General features: G+C 44.3%; 1 protein-coding gene and 1 long non-coding RNA gene across 4 annotated transcripts in view; one reads left to right on the top strand and one right to left on the bottom strand.

Annotated features, from left to right (window-relative positions):
- The window catches only part of PRKAR2A (protein kinase cAMP-dependent type II regulatory subunit alpha), a 128077-nt gene extending 109599 nt beyond the window's left edge, over positions 1–18478 (top strand). For both annotated transcript variants that reach the window (XM_075938415.2, XM_075938414.2), the window contains 5 exons: positions 2647–2748; positions 7739–7813; positions 12244–12309; positions 13443–13581; positions 14292–18478. In XM_075938415.2, the coding sequence (XP_075794530.1) occupies positions 2647–2748; positions 7739–7813; positions 12244–12309; positions 13443–13581; positions 14292–14425 (516 nt within the window). In that variant the 3' untranslated portion in view covers positions 14426–18478. The remainder of the gene's footprint in view (positions 1–2646; positions 2749–7738; positions 7814–12243; positions 12310–13442; positions 13582–14291) is intronic.
- The window catches only part of LOC142830893 (uncharacterized), a 62666-nt gene that overhangs the window by 20833 nt on the left and 22211 nt on the right, over positions 1–19622 (bottom strand). The window lies entirely within an intron of this gene.

The raw sequence follows: 19622 nt of genomic DNA, 5'->3' as shown, positions 1-19622 counted from the left end.
TGGTCATTTATTAGCTTTGCTTCTCCACCAAGTGGAAGACCTTATCTGTCCTTCATATCTTCCTAATATATATATTGTCCTAATATATTTTAAAATTGCCTCTTTTATTGTCTTCTATTTATGTCCCTTGTTGGGTGGAACTCATTTTGTGCCTTAGCTTTTCTTATTTTGTCCCTACGTGTTTGTACTGTTCTTCCCTTTGCCTGTTGAGAGGAAGTTCTCAAGAAAGCTAAATATTTCTAATATTGGGTGGGTACCAGTGTTCTCTCTAAGCAGCACAGCCCTGCAGCTGCTTAATGAGTCCCACATAGCCAGGAGCTCAGGACTCCTGCATGGAGCTGCCTGGTGGCGGGGAGGGGGAAGAAGCACTTCTCCCTTAGCAGCTGCTTCCTGTTGAGGGCAGAGCAGCAAATCTCTCCTAGTCGGTTTAATGCATGCCATGTTTTTTAATCAAAATCTGCAGTTTCAAATCTACATGTTTTATCTGCCAAACTTGAAATCTCATCAAAAAATCAGGTTAGTTTGACAGGCTCTATTTTCCATAAATCCAAGTTATTTTGCATTAATTAATACGATCCTTTAATACTTTATTAATTAAGCTCCATATTAGCCTGTCCATTATCTCTCCTGGGATCAAAGTCAAGCTGACAGGCCTATAACTGCAAGTAATCCTCTTTATTCTTTTTAAAAGTTGCTACACCATTAGCGTTTTTCCAGTCTTCTGGAACTTCCCCAATGCTCCAGGTCTTACAGAAAATCAGTGTTAGCTATCTAGCAAGCTCATTAGTCAGCTCTTTTGAAATACTTGGATGCAAATTGTCTGGAGCTGCTGATTTAAAAAGTCAAACTTTTTCCAGCTTCTCTTAATGTCCTGAGGAGATACAGGCAGTCCCCGACTTACGCGGATCCGACTTATGTCGGATCCGCACTTACGAACGGAGCTTTCTCGCCCCGGAAGTCGGGGCGAGAAAGCCCCGTTCGTAAGCTGCTTCGGTGCCCCTGGTCTGCTGGAGACCGTCTCCAGCAGACCAGGGGCACCGGGCGGGTTCCCGCGCTTCTGAGGCTTTGCCAGAGCAAAGCCTCAGAAGCGCGGCAACCGCTGCTGCTGCCCCTTGAGACCCAGTGCCTGTGGTCTGCTGGGGACGGTCCCCAGCAGACCACAGGCCCCCGGACTGAAGCCGCAGCCGCGGGGGGGTCCCTCGCCTCTGAGGCTTTGCCAAAGCCTCAGAGGCGAGGGACCCCCCCGCGGCTGCGGCTTCAGTCCGGGGGCCTGTGGTCTGCTGGGGACCGTCCCCAGCAGACCACAGGCACCCAGACTGGAGCGGCAGCAGCGGGGGGGGGGGGTCCCGCGCCTCTGAGGCTTTGCTCTGGCAAAGCCTCAGAGGCGCGGGACCCCCCCGCGGCTGCGGCTTCAGTCCGGGGGCCTGTGGTCTGCTGGGGACCGTCCCCAGCAGATCACAGGCACCCAGACTGAAGCCGCAGCCGTGGCGGGGTCCCTCGCCTCTGAGGCTTTGCCAGAGCAAAGCCTCAGAGGCGCGGCACCCCGCTGCCGCTGCGGCTCTGCTCCCCGTGTCCCTGGTCTGCTGGGGGGGGGGGGGGGGGGCGCAGCTAGTGTGCTCCCCCCCCCCCCCCCAGCAGACCAGGCTTTCGTTTTGGACTCTGGGGCAGAGCAGCTGGGGCGCTGCCAATTGGTCCTGCAGCGCCTGTGGGCACTACTGGACCAACCCGGCAGCACCCCAGCTGCTCTGCCCCAGGTCCTGATTCAGCCGCTGCTGGTCAGTTTCAGCAGCGGCTGAATCAGGACGCCTGGGGCAGAGCAGATGGGGTGCTGCTGGGTTGGTCCAGTAGCACCCCAGCTGCTCTGCCCCAGGCGTCCCCAAGTCAGCTTCTGCTGAAACTGACCAGCGCTGACTACAGGAAGCCCCAGGCAGAGTTGCTCTGCCCCGGGCTTCCTGGAATCAGCTGCTGATCAGTTTCAGCAGCAGCTGACTTGGGGACGCCTGGGGTTCTTAAGTTAATTCTGTATGTAAGTCAGAACTGGCGGTCAGTTTCAGCAGTGTTTGAATCTGGACGCCAGTTCCGACTTACATACAGATTCAACTTAAGAACAAACCTACAGTCCCTATCTTGTACGTAACCCGGGGACTGCCTGTACTAGTGGAGTGGAGAGTGCTAGTCTCTCTGAAACTATATCCCCTGTGTTTTCCCTTAAATACAGAACAGAAATATTTATTGAACGCTTATATTTTTCTGTATTATTGACAATTCTGCCATTTCTATATAGCAATGGACCAGTATTATAGTCAGGATTCTCTTTGTTCCTAATGTATATTAAAAAGTCTCCTTCTTGTCCTTAACTCCACTGGCCACAGATTTCTCCTTGTGTCCTTTTGCATCCCGTACCAGTTTTCAAGAATTCCTAACTTCTCATTTTGATTACAGTGGGTTTTTTATAGTAGCCATCAGCAGTGCCCATTATTTGATTAATACGGCACAATTTTAATAGTTTATTTAAATACACTGTTTATAAATGAATATTTGCAGCATTCCTGCTTTTTGAAGAGAAGGCACCAGTTGGCGTTTCTCTTAAACACTTGCTATTTTGTCAAAAGGAAATAATGTACTTTTCAACACTTTTTCTTACAGGATCGAGTTACATTCAGAAGAATTATATTGAAAAACAATGCGAAGAAGAGGAAGACATTTGAATTATTTATTGAGTCTGTGCCTCTTCTTAAATCACTGGAGGTATAGTTGTGTTTTGTTAGCATTCACCTGAGTCTGCTGAGGTTCATGTTTTTTTTTTATTTGATGAGATTCTTGTAGGATCCTTGCTAGATAAATTTGAAATTGAAGTTAAAGTAACACCCGAGTAGTAGTACAATTTAATTGCTTTTACAGCAATTATGCAAAAAAAAAAAATTCAAATCCTTCATTCGCCAGTGGAATTAAAAGTTGCTGATTTCATCTTGAATTCCCTATGTACCCTTCATCAAAGGAAAGGCATTTGGAAAACAAAGTTGTTTCAAGTAAGGAATGGGAGTTAAGGAGTCATGGGTCTCTTCCAGATAATGGTATTGATGTGCTGTTACTTTACACAGTGACAAAACGTCTCTTTGCCTCATCACAGGTGTACCTTTTAGGGGTGCTCTAAGATGTAATTTATGTTTGTAAAGCACTTTTAGCTCCTATCTGGAAGGTGCTAAAGAAGAGTGAAGTATTACGGTTAGATGTGGCTGGCAGTCTCTACTCAAGGACTGGAAGAAACATGGTGGACAGAATGGATGTGTATTAGCCAAGCTTATGAGAGAAGTAGAAAAGCAGCTTACTAGTATTTTTGGTGGCTTCTTACTTGGCAAATGGTGTTTATATTATATGTACCTCTGAGGTACAAATGCTCAAGATTAATGGATTTAAACCTCGCTCAACTATTGATGCATCATACTTGGTGTAGAATTATTCCTTTCTGTGCTGTTCTTGCCCCGATACGGACCCATCAGATTCTCTTTTGAGTGGCTAGATGGACAAGAAGCAATACGAGTTTTAATGGAAGATTAATCTCTTCAAACTATTGTCTCTACTTTGTACACAAAGACTTGGGCATACATATTTAGAACTTAAGAATGGTCATACTGGGTCAGACAAAGGTCCATCTAGCTCAGTATCCTGTCTGCTGACAGTGGCCAATGCCAGATGCCCCAGAGGGAGTGAACAGAGCAGGGAATCGTCAAGTGATCCCTCTCCTGTCCTCCATTTCCAGCCCCTGACAAACAGAGGCTCGGGACACCATTCCTGCCCATCCCGGCTAATAAGTATTGTTGGACCTACCCTCCATGAATGTATCTAGTTCTTTTTTTTGAACTCTGTAAAAGTCTCCTCTTAACAACATCCTCTGGCAAGGAGTTCTCCTGGTTGACTGTGTGGTGCATGATGAAAAACTTCCTTTTGTTTGTTTCAAACCTGCTGCCTATTCATTTCATTTGGGGGTCCATAGTTCTTATATTATGCAGGGTTACTCAATACACAGCACGTGGGCCGCATGTGGCCCGTAGCCCATTTGTTTGCAGCCCATGGTGCAGTTTAGGTTTACACGGGGTTCAACATGCGGCCTGCGGGTGGGATCCTTTCAACATGGCCTCCACTGGGAACACGCTCCACAACGGCGAGTCAATAGAGAATGGTCTTTGGTTGAGATGAGTTTTAGTAGTTACATTCCTAGACTGTCATTGCTCATTACAAGTGCTGTCATGGGGTGGAAATTGGGTCAATGTAGCATTGTATTAATATCAGCAGAACTGACTTCAATGGGGCCTGTGTGTTGTGTAGTCTTGCCTTAATCTTTGTATTCATGCCTGTCAGTGTGAAAGAAGCTATTTGCATATATTTGTATATATATTTGCATGTAAATTGAAGCCCTCAGAATGTGTTGTGAGTATCATTGTGGCCCCAGGGGCTTCCAAAGTTGAGTAGCCCTGTGTTATGGGAACAAGTAAATAACTTTTCCTTATTCACTTTCTCCACACCTGGCATGATTTTATAGACCTCTATCCTATCCCTCCTTAGTTTCCTCTTTTTTAGGCTGATAAGTCCCAGTCTTTTTAATCTCTCCTCATATGGCACCCATTCCAAACCCTAAACATTTTGTTGCCCTTTTCTGAACCTTCCAGTGCCAATATATCTTTTTTTTTGAGGTGAGATGACACAGTATTCTGTACACAGTATTCAAGATGTGGGCGTACCATGGATTTATGAAGGGGTGCAATAAGATATTCTTTGTCTTATTTTCTATCCCCTTTTTAATGAATCATTTGCTTTTTTGACTGCTGCTGCACTTTGAGTGGATGTTTTCAGAGAATGATCGACAGAGACTCCAAGATCGCTCTCTTTAGCAGTTATAGCTAAATTAGTCCCCATCATTTTGTATGTAGCGTTAGGATTATTTTTTCCAAAATGCATTACTTTGTATTTATCAACATTAAAATTCATTTGCCATTTTGCTGTCCAATCACCTCGTTTGTGAGATCCTTTTGAAGTTCTTTACAGTCTGCTTTGTTCTGAACTATCTCAAGCAGCTTAGTATCATTTACAAATGTTGTCCCCTCCCTGCTTTACCCCCTTTCTTCAGATCATTTATAAATAGGTTGAATAGGATTGGTCCCAGAGAGGGCCCTTGAGAGGGACACCACTAGTTACCTCTCTCCGTTCTGAAATCTGACCATTTTTTTTCTACCCTGTTTCCTGTCTTTTAACCAGTTATCAATCCATATAACTGTGGTCTAACTTTAACTTCTAATGTGCCATTGTTAAAACAACAGACCTTTTAAACTGTGACTAAATTAGCACACTGGCCTTTTTCCCCTTGCAACTTAGTCATAAGTACATGGGGTCAAATTCAGGTCTAAAATAAATAAGTTAAATTTGGTTTTCCGGCTGATCCTAGAAAAACCAGATACTCACTGTAAAGTGTATTGTGTGCTGCTCTCAAAGCATAGCATGTAATCTTTTTAATGTGGGATACAAGAATAGGAAAAGCCTGCTAAAAAAATTACTCCCGGGGGGTGAGGGAATGCATGTAGTCTGTAGTATTTAACCTATAAACTTTTGCTTATCAATTAATCAAGTAGACTATTACATCCCTATGAAGAACTAGGCAATACCTTCCTATTGCATACAAGAATGAATGTTGATGAACTATGTAACATTGAGATATTGCACATGGAAGTCAAAACCTTAAAGTACCTAATACAAGGTTTAACCCTTGCTCCTTGTGACACGGAGTCATTTCACTCATTCCCTGTTGTGCTGCATATCAGATTCAAACTTTGTGTCCTTTCTGTCTTTGCTCTTTGTCCTGTAATGCCTACCTACCTTCAGCTTAAGCCTGACCTCCTTCATATCCCTCTCTGTACTTCCCAGTGATGCCAATCTTGATACCCCTGTCTTCATCACCGTTCTCACTGCCTCTCTTTATAATGCCATCCCTGCATCAGTATGAGTCACCTTTTTCACTACCTTGAAATCACTTCTGCCATCTTTCCCCAAACCTTCAAGATGTGTATTTGCCTGACTGTGAATTGTTGTCTCTTCCTGTGCCTCTTGGCAGTTTTTAGTAAGGAAAACAGAATTAGGAAATATCATTGTCTATGTGTATAATGTGGCAAGGATGCTTCATTGGAAACATTTTACTTTCCGAATATTTTTCCTTTATTGGCCTTAAATTGCAGTAAGGGAGATTTAGATTGGACAGTAGGAAAAACTTCCTACCTGTCGGGGTGGTTAAGCACTGGAAAACGTTGCCTAGGGAGGTTGTGGACTCTCCATCACTAGAGATATTTAAGAGCAGGTTGGACAGACACCTGCTAGGGATGATTTAGATAAAGGGTGGGCAAGAGGCTGCCCACTAAGCCACCAGATCTGGCCCATGGCCACCTTGATGGAACCCTTAGGGAGAGAACAGCTCATGATTTAAGCAGGCAGCTGCTCTCCACTCTGGACAGATGGGAGGGAGGAGGGAGTCTTTGCATGCTGCCCCCCATTTCCTCCTCCCCCGCCCCAGCAAAATCTCTCAGCTCCCATTGGCCAGTTTCTTGCTAGTAGGAACTGGGGGCAGGGGCAGCTTGAGAAGCCTCCCTCCCTTCCCCCTCCATGCTGGGAGTGGAACAGCCAACAACCTCAGACTGCAGCAGTCTGCCTCAGGTTTCTGCAGGGCTGCTAGCTGGGAGCTGCCTAGGTAAGCGCCTCCCAGACAGAGTCTGCCTCTGGCACCCCTTTGCCCTCTGACTACCTGCCCCAGGCCAGGACCCAAACAGTCTGTACCCCTTTTCCCTCTTCTTCCAGCTCACAACTCCCTCTCCGACCCTGTACCCCTTCCTAGACTCCTCCCCCAGGCCAGAATCCTCTCTTGTACCCGTACCCCTCCCTGACCCTGCACCAGGTAACCACCCAAACCCTCTGCCTCGTTGCACCTGCTCCTAGAGCCCCTCCCCCAGGCCAGAAACCTCTCTTGCACCCTTTTACCCCCTTTCGGACTCCAAGCTCCTGCCCCAGATCACAGCCCACTCCTTCTCGGAGCCTCCATCCGAGACCCCATAGAAGTGCAGCTCTTGACCACTTGCCAAAATCTTGAAGTGACCCGCCATTAAAAATTATTGCCTACCCTGATCTAGATGATGCTTGGTCCTTCTTGCGAGGGCAGGGAACTGGACTCGACCTTTCGAGGTCCCTCCCAGTTCTAGTGTTCTATGATTTGTGTATGCTTGTCTACTCTTTCCTAAACTTCTATTGTTATTTATTCAGTCCAATTGCCATATGAGTTTATAAAAAGAAGAAAAGAGAGTTAAGCAACCAGACCATTTGTTGTTTTTTTTCCTGTAACACACTAACTCGGCTACCCCCTGAAGCTATTAAATTGAGAATGTGTCATGCTCAAATGTAGGAAAATTAGTTAATTTTTTCAGCACTCAAACATCTAAAGCAGTTTTATGCAGACTGATTAATAGGAAATTAAGACAAGGATTGAAAGATTAGAGTAGACATTGGAATTTATATTGAATTCTGTTCTTGAAAGTTGTGAAGGAATGTAGCAAAAACTTTCACTAAGCGTACATGTTTTTCAGTACTCAAAGACAAGTCTTTTATGAAACCTAAATATGCTTGTTGTTTTATAACAAATTGGGAAGGTTATGAGCCTCCAGGGCAGCTGTAGGCTGAATGAAATTTACTTTTCTCTCTGTTCCAGATTTCAGAGCGAATGAAGATAGTTGATGTAATAGGGGAGAAAGTGTATCGAGATGGGGAGCGCATCATTTCTCAGGTATTTAGACTTTGAATCCCCCCCTCTTTTTATATTTGTACAGAATCATAGATGTCAGTTTGGTTGTCTGGTATGACCTTGTTTACTGCAGTATTCATACCAACAGCATTTTATTGCTACTGTTGTTGTTTTTATTATTCAAAAGTTATACATGAAGTACAAAAACAATTACTCTTACTTGGGTTAGGAAAAAGCCTATGGATAGATCACCATTGATATAGGGTTCCATGTAGGTCTTCATCTTCCTGAATGTAGCAAAGAGGTCTCAGACACTCTCAACAAGCTTTTGAAATGCATAGTGTAGCCAGATGAAATGAGATGATAAATAGTAAAATTATCTCTGACAAATTTTACATCGGAGTCCTATCAAAATCTAAAACAATTCATCTGCAATAATTCAAATAAAACTTGAACTACCGTAGGCCTTCAGGAAATTAAATTGTATTGGGTCTCAACATTAAAAAAAAACATAACCAAGAATCCTTGATGATGTCTTCAGTATGTACTAATCTTAATTATTTTGAGTGACAGATAATTTTGAATCAGTGACGATTAATAATCAGACAAAGCCAATTAATTCCATACAAAAATCCATTTTGTTTTGCAAATTAAAAAGCCACCTGGTTGGGGGCCTGAGAAGTGAGTTCTGGCAAGCAGAGTCAAAAATAAAAAACCCACCCAGATTGAGATGTCAGGTCTGGGATCAAACGTAGTCATTGACACATTTATGCATAAATATCAGAAATAAGGAAATTGCCTAGGGGCAGATTTAGGTCTTGGTAAAGTCTTCTCTGCTAGGAGTCATGACAATGTCATGCACACCCTTTTACCAAATACTTTTACCTTTACAAATAATTTCCCATTGATGTGCTCATTCAGCTAACAGTAATGTCTTTAAAGCGTTTGAAAGCTGTTACCATTGTCTAGTTCTTAGTTGAAATCCTTGAATTTCCCACTCAGTTGTTTTTTAAAAGAGAGATGGTTTTTTCCATTATAGATGGGGTGCATTGATATATTAGTGTCTGAATAGCTTGCAAAATCATGTGAAATGGAATAGCTGGATTGACATTTGGACTCTCTGAATAATACCTAAGCAACCTTAGCTGAACACCTAACCTTCTGCAGTGTCAGACTCTAAAGGACCAAATCTTCTTCTGACCAGTATGTCACAGGTCACCAACACCATTCACTAAGAGTGCTAGTATCAGACCACAGAAAGAATCTCTATGGCCTCATGGATTGCTCGGTCTGCTTAGTGTCTGTTGTATTTGTATGATGTCAGCACAGGAGTGGGCAATAATATTTGACAGGGGGTCACTTCAGAAATTGTTTAAGTGGCCCTGTGCCACCCTGAAGGGGCGAGACCTCAGGCGGAAGGGGCAGGGCCAGGACACTTCTGTGTTTCTCCACCCACAGACCCTGATTGGTCTGGGAGTGGGGGAGCACACTATCTTTGCTGCTCCTCTCCTGCCTCTCCCCCCAAGAACCACCAGCTGTTCTGAACAGCTGGTAGTTCCCTCTAAGTATGCCTGCCTCTGGCAGTGGGAGGAGACTTTGCGTGCCCCCCCCTGCTGCCCCCAGGTCAATCAGGGCCTGGGGAGGGGGAGCACGTGATGTGTCTCGCTCCCTGCCCCCGCCCTGCAAGGGACTTTAAGTGCTGAGCCCCTTGCAGGGAGAGAGGAGACTTCACGTGCTCCCCCACTCCCAAGCCCTGATTGGCATGGGGGTAGGAGGAGCACGCAAAGTCTCCTCCCCCTGTCTGCAAGGAGTGTGCAGTGCTTAGAAGCGCCACACCCCTTGCAGGGTGGGAGGAGTCTTTGCAGGCTACCCCTCCCCCTGGCCCCCAGGCCCTGATTGGCCTGGGGGCAGGGGGAGTGGCAGGGCTTGCGGAGGCCCTTTTGCCCACCCCTGTGTCAGCATCCTGGACCAAGATCCCATTGTGCCAAGCACTGTAAAACTCAAACCAAAAAGTCCCCAGGGAACATACATGTGAAGCCTAAGATCAGAAACCTCAGATGCATGTAGACAGAGGTGAATACAGGTGAGCAAGACGTTGTCCGTGTCCTAGGCAGTGGCTTTTGGGACTTGCTCTGAAGTTGTGAGGAGAGGTGTCCTCCTCAGATGTGACAGAGGAGAGCCATACCATCACCACTTTTCCTAGGCTATTGTAAGCATGTCTTGCTTTGGCACTGGGCTGTGTGTGACTCTCCATTTTTTGGTTCAGGTCTCTTTGTAATGTGTTTATAAGCTGTGTTCCTGTCTCCTCTGATTCTATCCTCTTTTCCTGGCCATTAAGGCACCTTCTGTCTGGTTTTCATATCAGTATATTTCCATGTATGCATTGCATACACTAAAACAGAAAGTAAGAACATAAAAAACAACGGAAGATCATTAAGTCTGCAAAATCAAGCACACTAAAGTTAGGAAATGCTAGAATTCTACAACTTTAATTCAGCCCCTGAATGTACGTGTTACGAGTTAATTATGTATTATGTCATGGGCAGGGCTGGACAAATGCACTCGCCCACGGCGAGTAGATTTTATGAGCTGGTGAACGCAGGGGCGGACCGCCCTGGTGGGCGGTTATGATGGGCTGGCCAAAGCCCGCGCTACGGGCAGTGCGGCCCCATCCGATCCGCCGGGAAGGGGGAAGCGCAGTGATTCTCAGCGCCCGGCTGCCTGTGTGCAGCTCCAGTGCGAGGAGGCGGGGCACGAGCCAGAGGGCGGGACACCAGCAGATGCCAGGACGCTGGTGTGACATGGCCCTGCTGATTTTAAAGGGCCACTGCAGCTCGGTTCCGGCTGTGTGGCCCCGGGAGCTGGCTGCAGTGCAGCCAGGCCCCGCCCCGCCGGCACCAGTCCTGCCGTGGCCCCAACCCCCTCATCGGTGAGAGACCGCTCCCGGCCAACCACCCAGCTCGCTGCACCCGCCCTGCACCCCTTTGTCTCTGCGCCGCCCGTTCCCCACGCCTCCCCTGATCTCCCTCTTCCCTGCGACTCTCTGGCTCTGTGCCTCCCGTTCCCTGCGCCACCCCTGTATCCCACCCCCACTGTTCCCTGCACCCCTCTGGCTCTGTGCCTCCCGTTCCCCACGCCTCCCCTGCTCTCTCTTCCCTGCAACTCTGGCTCTGTGCCTCCCGTTCCCCGCGCCACCCCTGTATCCCACCCCCACTGTTCCCTGCACCCCTCTGGCTCTGTGCTGTCCCTGCACCCTGTTTCCCCTGTGGGTCGGGAGTGAGGGGTGCTTGTCGATAGGGAGGGGCTGGACAGGGCAGGGAAAAGGCTGCTATGACCCAGCAGGGAGTGAAAGGGGGAGTCCACTTGAAGCGCCTTTGCCTTTATGAAAAAAAAACAAATGAAAATGCTATTTGCTATTTCTAGGGCTAAAATGCCGGGACAAAAATGAAAACAAAAAAAAAGCCCATTGCAAAATGCAAATGTGTAAAACAGAACAAAAAAAGGGGGGAGGGGCGGCCAAAAATGTTTTGCTTGGGGAAGCAAAAAATCTAGAGCTGGCCCTGGGGGAGGGGAAGGGGCTGGGCTGGACTGTGGGGAGGAGAGGGGAAAAATATGGGGAAGGGGCTTGTGTGCAGGGGAGGGGAGGGGAGGAGAGGGGAGGAGGTCAGAAGAAGAAGAAAGGGGAAGGCACCAAGGGACAGGGGTGCAGGAGAGACAAATGCCAGGGGCGCCAAGTGCAGACAATGAGGTAAAGGGCAGGAGGGGAGGTGTCAGTGGGAGGGGGGACAGGGTGATGCTGGGAGAGGAGAGAGTAAGGGCACTGGGGGCTAGAGGGGGAGGTGCTCGGAGAAGGCTTGAAAGAAGGGGTAGGCATGAGGAAGGCGGGGATGGAGCAAGGCATGTGTGAGGGGATGTCTTTTGCTGTTGGCCTCTCCATTTGCTATCTCAAATAATTGGACTGCTTTACTATGAATTGTAATGTTGGCTCTTCTGAAGAGTTCTATACTTGCCCTCCTTTTTTATGTGACAGAGATTCTGTATATTCCTTTCTTTTACAGAACATACTTCTAGAACAGTTTTTCTTTTTGCTCCTCTAGTTATCACTCTGTTGCTTTTTTGTTTTCTTAGTACATGTGCATTCCTTGATGACTATTTACCTATTTAACGCCCCATCAGTTTTTTTCTTGGTATTTCACAAGTGTTTTTAAAACAGTCCTTGTTTGTACTGGTATCGTTAGCCTTTTGGATGTTAGTAGATGGGGGGGGGGGGGTGAGGGAGGGAGAGAGAGTGACCGACTGACCTCCAGCTACTGCTTAAGCCCAATTTAGGCCACTTCCTGTATTAATCAGTGCAGCAAATTTTCAATTTGTGCACAATTTAACACTAAACTCCGTATAGTGTGAATGTTTGAATATAATTTCTGCATCTTACAGTAGAATGGTAAATTTATTCTTAACTTTTCTCCTTATAGGGTGATAAAGCAGACAGCTTTTACATTGTAGAGTCTGGCGAAGTAAAAATCTTGATTAAAAGCAAGGTGAGTTCAAATTCATGTATGTGGTGAGAAGTCTAGTGCTACTGTGGTTTAGAAACGAAATGACTGGAAACTAAAAGTAGGGATAAATGGGCAATTTTCACTACAGACAGAGGGTAATAGAGAGGAGTACAGTGATTCCATCCTAGAGCCAGTAATGGTTAATATATTTATTAATGCTCTAGGAAAAGGAGTGAACAGTGAGATGGAAAAAGCAGCAGGTGACACAGTTATGCAGGTGAATGAAGGCTACACAAGAGTGAAAAGTTGCAGCATGATAGCAGGTTACATGCACTGCTGTGAAATGCAAATCAACACTGAAAGGAGAAAAAATTACCCATTTCATGCTGTTGCTCTGTTCTAGAGTTAAAAAGGGCTTGGATATCATTGTAGACTTCCCTGCTCAGTATAAACTGGAGAGAGTTAAAAAGAAAAACACCCTCTCAGAATAGGTGATCCAGGGGACGTTAACTGAAATTGAAGACATGCTAGTTTAAAACTGATTCATGGAGGTTTCTTGCATCTTTCTCTATATCATGTAGTACTGGATAGGGTTAGACAGGACAGTGGGCTAGATGAATGTAGATCAGATTGAAAATTCATGTTCTTAAGAAAAGGGCTGTGCTATACAACAGATAAACTCTGATAGTTTTAAGACCTCATAGTTGCTGTTTCCATTCAGGCAAGGCAGGCTATACATCTCCCCAAGTGGCTTCTAGCTATTTCAAAAACAATTCTGAAGATGACATGTCTGTGTAGAAAAACATGCTTTGCTCACATGTGCAGATTGCCACGATGTTCCCTTCCAAACTGTCTTCCCAAGCAGGCACTATAGTAGGCGACAGTCAACGGATGTTCAAAATACAGTATCTTTTAACCTTTGCCCTTCCCGTGACTTCTTTTAACTGGAGCCTTGCTTTCAAACAAATAGCCCTCCCAGTTTGGGCCAATCTTTATGGGATATGTTAGCCGTGAAATCTTTGTTATGGGAATAGTTTGGAGACCCTTTGTGCAGGATACTGAGCCATTATGGAAGCATTTCTCTTCCACTTGTGATATGTTCAGAGAGCGCTCTATGCATAGCACTGTGACTAATTAAAATAGTCACTTCATGTGGTGTTCTGTTTCTGGCACAGACAATGACAAGTAAGGATGCTAACCAAGAAGTGGAGATTGCCCGATGTCACAAAGGACAGTATTTTGGAGAGCTTGCCCTTGTTACCAACAAACCCAGAGCAGCCTCTGCCTATGCCGTTGGGGATGTCAAGTGTTTAGGTAAGTTCCTTTGGTAGCTCTATGCAGTAGGTGCCTTCCAGCAGTGGCCAGTCACTTCATGTTGTTTATGCTGTTCCATTCAGTTGTACAGCCAGGTAGAGCCCAACTGGCAGCCAAACTGGATTGGTTATTCTGCAGTTAAGGCCAGAGTCAGATCTGCAAGGGACCTTCAGCATTTCAGTCTGGGAACCATCGTTTCCTTCATCTTGCTTTTCTTTGTGCTATCTGAGTTTTGACTGGGGGTGGCGTAAGTGTCCAATTGTTTCTGTTACATGTGTGGCCTCTCTCATTCCAGAAAAGGGAAGTCATAAACAGAGAGGAGTGTGTATTTGCAGCATGGTGGCATAAAAGCACAACCTCCATTCAGCTTGATGTCCTGCCCTTAAAAGCTTTGACTGGGGGTGACGTAAGCTGTTTGCTGCACATGACTGGTAGATTTTTCAGTCATGCTTATATTACAGCTGTATGTTTTTGCATTTGGTTTCTGGGTTAATCCCAGAACGAGACACATTTTTATTCGTCTCATGGCTCAGCATGATAGGTTTGTAAAACCAGAAGATTTCAGTGGGAGTGGCTTCTGCTAAACATCAGAACCATGTTGGCTGGACGCAAGTTACATGAGTTTACAGAGTAATTGGGGATTGGATTATTGCTTTATTTTGGAGGGTGACTCTTTATATGTTTTCTCTCTTCTGTTTGTTTCTGTGTAGTCATGGATGTGCAAGCATTTGAGAGGCTGCTTGGCCCCTGTATGGACATTATGAAGAGGAATATAACACATTATGAGGAGCAGCTGGTGGCAATGTTTGGTTCAAGCATGGACCTGGTGGATCCAGGGAATTAGGCACAGGGTACCTTAGTGCCTTCTCGATTCAAGACACAGAGGAGCCTCCTGTCAGCAACACAACACATAAGGAAAAATGGACACTACAGAACAGTTACTGCTGCTGTCTTCTTGGGCATTTTAGAAACCATAAATAAGTCTCAGCACAGATGGATGGGGAGAGGCTCACTCCATGCCTCCACTTTGCTGCTGAAATTTCATTATTAGGCTTAGCTTAAAGATGATTCTAACCCGTCTCTCACTTGTTTGGCTCAGAACGGCATGTCTCTCCAACAATTTAAGTGCCTGATGTGAAACCCAAAGTGTAAAAGATACAGAACCTTCTTTTTCTTTCTTTTTTTATTGTTGTTGTGGTAAATCTTCAGAGCAGAGCTGTAATGGTAGGCTACTTATCTTCCTCCAGGGAGCAGCCTTCTCTTTACAGTCTCTTAATATCTTCCTTTGACACATTCTTGACAGAAGGTCAAAAATGTAATTGTAGCATTTGGGTTTGCCATCGAATATATCAAGGGGACTTGAAATTATCAGAGCCATTGAATAAGTTGGCACTGAGGTGTTCCTGCCATCTGCTGAAAGCTGCGGGTACTGCAGTTGTGTAATAAAACTGTAAACAAAGTGGGAGCACAAGAAATAACTGCTCCATACTGAAATGTTGAAAACGAAGAATGACTTTTGAACATTTTCTGAGCAGCAAAGAGATTGTTTTATGCTACCAAACATATGCAGAGAGTTTGATAATGGTTCAACAGCTCCAGCAGCCTGATGGTGCCATAGCTGTATCATCCCCTTAAACTTGCTCTCCATTTCTTAAACTGGGCAGATTTTACTGCTGAGATGTTGCAGCACACGACCCTCTCCTGATTAGACATCCTTTAAACTTCTAGATTTCACAGGGTATTGCTGTTGGCTAGATCAGTTTTAACATTCTCTTTTTAAGGAGATAAAAATTTTTGTAATTCAAAGGAACAATATTTATGTATTTAAGCAGCACCCCTCAATTCCAATATTTTGTAATATCCTTTAACTTGATTAGACACTTAAATACTTCCAAATGCCAAGGCCATTGCTAAATCTTTCAAAAATTAGCAACATTTGACTTCATGAAGCAAACACCTATGCTAACTTGGCAGTTGGTGTGTTTGGAGTGGTCTTTTGTTTAGGGAATAATTCAATTAAAGATATTTATCTGTCAAATCTGCAGCATTTATTAGGGAGAACTATTTCTATTGATCTTAAGGCATAGCCTGTAGAGATTTTATCAGAGAGTATTATCTGAGACTCAGACTTTAAGGGGGATGACAACCCTTTTTATGACATAAAATTAAATATTTATATAAAGAAAAGGCATTAAGAATTTGTAGGCTGTAAGTCTAATGGTCCCCTTTCCATTTTCAGTCTTCTAAATATATGTGAAACTTGCCACACATTTCTGGGGTGAAGACTCTGATGGGTAGAATCAAGCCCACTATTTAAATGTTATGATGCTTAAGCAAGGAGAGAGAGAGAGAGAGAGAGAATACTACAATTCTGGATTCCTGCTAGTTAGCATTCTAGAAATCTTCTCTAACAAGGTGGAAGGTGTAGAGCTACAAAACTGAATTGGCTTCTAGACTGTAATATTTTACTAACCAGCTGCAAATCCTATCTCCTCCCAGCTCCTGCACCATTCTGTATAGAAGGATCTGTATCAGGCTGAGTCTATATTGATGTTTTCTAGTAACGGCAGATTGCATCATGCTTTGAGATGATGGACTGGTTTGTAAGGAATCCCACTGATCAAACTGTGCCACAATGTTATAGCCCTGACACAGTTATATAGTTGCTCTTCTTACTGCCTCCATTCCTAGCACAATGTGTTTTCTCTATTTTAGAATAAGTTTTGAAAGGCCAAAAAAGCAGCAGGAACTGGAATTTCATTCATGCTTCTGAAGTTTAACACCAAAGACAGTCAGTAGTTTTTTTTAATTGTAGAACTTTAAAAAATAATTGTCAGGCCTTCATGCTGGTAACTGAGACATTAGGATTCAAAAGTAGACTTAGACTCCCAAGCCAGTCCAGGTAACCCAGACACAAGCTGGTCTCCAAACCCATCTGAGTGTTTTTGTTGTTGTGGGGTGGGTTGGTTTGTTTTGTGGTTTTTTTGCCGGGGGGGGGGGGTTGTTTTTTGGGTTTTTTTTTTTTTGTTGGCACAGGTTAAGCTGTCACGTGAACTAAAGAAGATCTCTCTGAATAAATATCCTCAGCCAGTTTTGGTCCTTCCTATTTGAACACTTCCTCAGATGGCCCTCCCTTGTATCCACTGGAGTGTAGCATTTTTGGCTATACAACTTTGTCCTCTGAATATAAGGCTCTGTGCCTCAGAATATGCAAACCTTGTAAAACTGAACTGAATCTCCTAGCCAAAAGGAAGCAAGGTCTCTGGGTACCTTTGTTAAGGTTTAAAGGAAACTCTGCATGGAATGATTTTAATAGGTATAGAAGGCAGGAGAAGGAGATTGAGACAGGAGTAGATGGAGGGAACATGAGGCCATGGACTCAGAAAGCTAAAGGTCCCACGCAGGGAGAATAAGTTATAAAATGTTACTAATCTCTCTGCTCCCTGCACACAGTAGAGTGGCATTATCACACACAGCATGTCACCCCCAATGTCTGATGGGACATTGTGGTATTATGCAAGTGATCAACTTAATTATTTGAGCAGAGAGTATGAACCTTTAAGGGCAGGTGGTGAGGGGATCATCAGCTTAAAGGGCATCATTTGGGATTTGTGTGGCTGGTCTGGTTTGTTTTCACCAAAGTGCTTTGTAGTTTTTTGGGGACAGTAAGATAGAGAGAAGTGACCCATGGAATGTAACTAGCACCTTTGGCTAGCCATCTAGAGCATAAATAAAGGACAAAAAGTGCTTGAAAGTAGTGAGAGAGAACAGACTTTGAGACATTGGCTAATAGTGATTTGGCTGCATCGCCACATCCCTGTCTTTCTGCAGCCACTGTTGACTTTTTAATCACTTTGTTTTAACGTCTCTAATAGATGTGAGTTTCTCTCTTGGTATTGCTCTGTCTTCAGTAAATCTGCCATGGATTCTCAGCATTTGGTAGTGGAGAGAGCACTAGTTTAATAAAAGAACTCAGCAGCAAAGTGGGTAAGAGGATGGTGTACCTGAGATTTAGAGAAATATCTGTCGTATTTCCGATTCTCTGCTTGTGATTGTTGTGAAGTCAATGAGAGGAGCTTTCAGTGGTCAAGTGTCCTGGCATACGGCATTTCTGTTTAACGTCAAAGCACAGGTTTCACAATGTACAAAAAAAGCTGTCTCTTAACAAAACAGAAACAAAGTGCAGTATTGCAGAGAAGAAAAAGAAAACCCCCTTTGAATGTCACATTCTCTTTTCTTTTCAGTTAGCTGATGTTGGGACTCTAGATCTTAACATGTATTTGTAAACCAGTCTTGCCAAAATACAAATGTTTTGGGTTTTTTCACTTCAGTTACCTTTTGTTCTTATTATAATTACTTCTTTTCAGTTGCTTCAACCATATGCTTTATTTCCAGAGGCCTTCCTTGTAGTTTCTCTCTTTACAGGCTATAGTGTTACATCAGTATTTAAAGATGCAAAAGAAAGCCACTAAGCTCATAAGAGAATTACTGAAATCCACTTAGCCTGGCTGGAGCTAAAGATGTGCTACCAATGTTTTCCTCCACTCAGAAAAAATTAAATTCTGCATAAAGATGCTACCTCAAGGCTCCAAGTGCTTAAAGGTCTTTCGCCCAGGAGAGTTCCATAAATCAGTTCTGCAAATTGGTCTGTTGTATAGAATTAAATGTATTTTATCGATTCATTGGGAGGCCCATATTTTAACTCATTTTACCACTAGAATTTGATTCTTAAAGGATGAATGATTGCATAGATTGATTCTTGCACTATAATTTTGACAGTGGAAAAATAATACCTGCCATATAAGCTTATGGTTTTAAAAAATATACCATTCTGGGGTTCAGCTTCACTTTTGGTTAATAAAATGCTGACATGTCGTGTCCAGCCTTCCTGGTACAATCCTCTGTGTGTGTTTTAACTTACTCCAGATGAGCATTTATGGATCTAGTGACAAAGGAGCAAGCTAAATTACTAGTATGACTGCTGGAGGTACTGTGGTAAAGTTAGTATTGTCAGTGGTCTGCTGAAAATGGTTTTGTCGTCTTGACACAGTAAAACCAGTTATAAAATTCCCCAACCACAGAATTTTACTATTTGGTGAGAGGACCCAATTGAAGCATTAAGATTACACCTTTGTGCATATTCTTGCTATGGATAAAACCAGCTCCCTGCTATTGTTGCTACAATACATAGTAAAATGGTGCAATTGGCTTTCTGACATCATTTGAGCACTGCTGGTGTATCAAGAACAGTGCAGAACACAGATTCGTAAAACAAAACTAGTCTTAGGGTGAGATCATTTCTAAAGTTACCTGCCCTGCATTTGTGGCTGACATGTGAAAGTCAGCTGGTGTGCCCCAGTGAGGAGCACCAGGAAGAGCATGGTGGGCTGCAGGCAGGGTTTCGGATGCTGCGGGTCTTTTAGAGGTTATAAATGAGAAAGCTAAGCCAGAGAGGGCAGGCACTACAAATGCAATAGGCCCAGTGATGCAAATATTACTCTCATTATAATTCCCATTATCATTAGGCTGTCTATATGATCTATTATCTGAACTTCCCTGTAAAGGAGGCACTTCCTATCCAATCAATATAGAGCTCTGCTGTGACCTATTTTCACAGAGGCCGCCGCCTTCTAAAAGCACTTCTGATTTTTTTTTTCTGCTGTATTTACCACCTATCTCAGGCCTTCCCAACAGCCTGAAGCTGATGTGCAGGCACTGCTGGCCATCTAGAAAGAGGAGTGTCTGCCAGTCTCGCAACAGGAATATGTGCTATTGGGAAGAAGTGAGTTGTGCCCACAAAAGCTCGTAATACTATCCACGTTTTGATAGTCTTTAAGGTGCTGTACGACACCTGGTTGTTTTTTACATTTTTGTGATGTTAGTCTGCTGGGTGATATTGGCAGTGCTAAAGTATGGAGAAACGGTCAATGGTACCAGACTGCTACCATGCACAGAACCTAACCTTTGTTACTGTTTGGGATGGGATCCTTCACAATCAGAGACTGAGCCACAGCCTAGAGCTGGCTCTGTGTCAATGTAGG

This window comes from Pelodiscus sinensis, chromosome 11, assembly GCF_052426305.1.
Source record: "Pelodiscus sinensis isolate ZL-2025 chromosome 11, ASM5242630v1, whole genome shotgun sequence".
NCBI lineage: Eukaryota > Metazoa > Chordata > Testudines > Trionychidae > Pelodiscus > Pelodiscus sinensis.
The sequence above is the reverse complement of the archived record's forward strand: the minus strand, read 5'-3'. Positions and strand labels throughout refer to the sequence as shown.